The 1049-nt window shown below is 61.0% G+C and overlaps 1 protein-coding gene across 1 annotated transcript in view; it reads right to left on the bottom strand.

The window, feature by feature from the left end:
• The window catches only part of NCSTN (nicastrin), a 17461-nt gene extending 16744 nt beyond the window's left edge, over positions 1–717 (bottom strand). The window contains exons 1-2 of the mRNA XM_009993773.1: positions 645–717; positions 468–572 (exon numbers count right to left, since the gene is read on the bottom strand). Of these exons, the coding sequence (XP_009992075.1) occupies positions 468–572; positions 645–717 (178 nt within the window). The remainder of the gene's footprint in view (positions 1–467; positions 573–644) is intronic.
• Between the last annotated feature and the right edge of the window lie 332 nt (positions 718–1049).

Genomic DNA, 1049 nt, shown 5'->3' with positions numbered 1-1049 from the left:
GCATTGTTGCCCAGGGTAGCTGTGGCTGCCCCATCCCTGGGGGTGTTGAAGGGCAGGTTGGATGGGGCTTGGAGCAGCCTGGGCTGCTGGGAGGTGTCCCTGCCCATGGGGGGTGGGACTGGATGGTCTTCAGACCATGGAATGGTTTGGGTTGGAAGGGACCTTGAAGACCACCTGCATGATCCCCTAGATGATCTTCAAGGTGGTTTTCCCATCCCTGCAAGTGTCCAAAGGGCAGGTTGGATGGGACCTGAAGCCCCCCTGGGCTGGTGGGAGGTGTCCCTGCCCATGCAGGGGGGTTGGGTCTAGATGAGCTTTAAGGTCTCTTCCAACACAAACCACTCCATGGTTCTACGATCACCCAAGTAGGATAAGAAGGGAACAGATCTAAGAACAAGGACAAGGCTGTTTGAGCTCTACCCCGAGCTGGGTCACCCCCTCCCACCCGTGGCAGGACCTGTACTCACACTGGCAGCTGATCTGGTGGGTGGCGTTCAGGAGGCGAACGCACGGGGCCGTCTTGTTGAGGGGGATGTAGATCTTCCTCTCCACCGAGTTCCCCTGGCAGGAGCCTGGAGAGGAGACACAGCTCAGAGCCAGGGGACACAAACCCGGGGCTCCCTGAACAGCTCAGGCACCCCCACCTCTATTATTGGGGGATAAACGAGCTCCTCCTCCACTAGGGAAGACCCAAGCGAGGCCTCCCGGTGCTGCCATCTCAAGCAGGGCCCACCAGCCCAGGCTGCTCCAAGCCCCATCCAACCTGCCCTTCAACACCCCCAGGGATGGGGCAGCCACAGCTTCCCTGGCCAACCTGGCCCAGGCTCTCCCCACCCTCACACTCCACAATTCCCTCCTCAGCTCCAACCTCCAGCTCCCTCTCCCACTTTTCATCCCTCCCCCTCATCCCATCCCTCCCTGCCCTTGGCCCAAGTCCCTCCCCAGCTTTCCTGGAGCCCCTTCAGGCCCTGGAAGCTGCTCTAAGGTCTCCCTGGAGCCTTCTCCTCTCCAGGCTCAACACCCCAACTCTCCCAGCCTGGCTCCAGAGC

Source organism: Chaetura pelagica, unplaced genomic scaffold (assembly GCF_000747805.2).
Source record: "Chaetura pelagica isolate M959 unplaced genomic scaffold, ChaPel_1.0 scaffold823, whole genome shotgun sequence".
NCBI classification, from domain to species: Eukaryota; Metazoa; Chordata; class Aves; order Apodiformes; family Apodidae; genus Chaetura; species Chaetura pelagica.
Note: the sequence above shows the minus strand (reverse complement) of the source record. Positions and strands in the feature narration are given on the sequence as shown.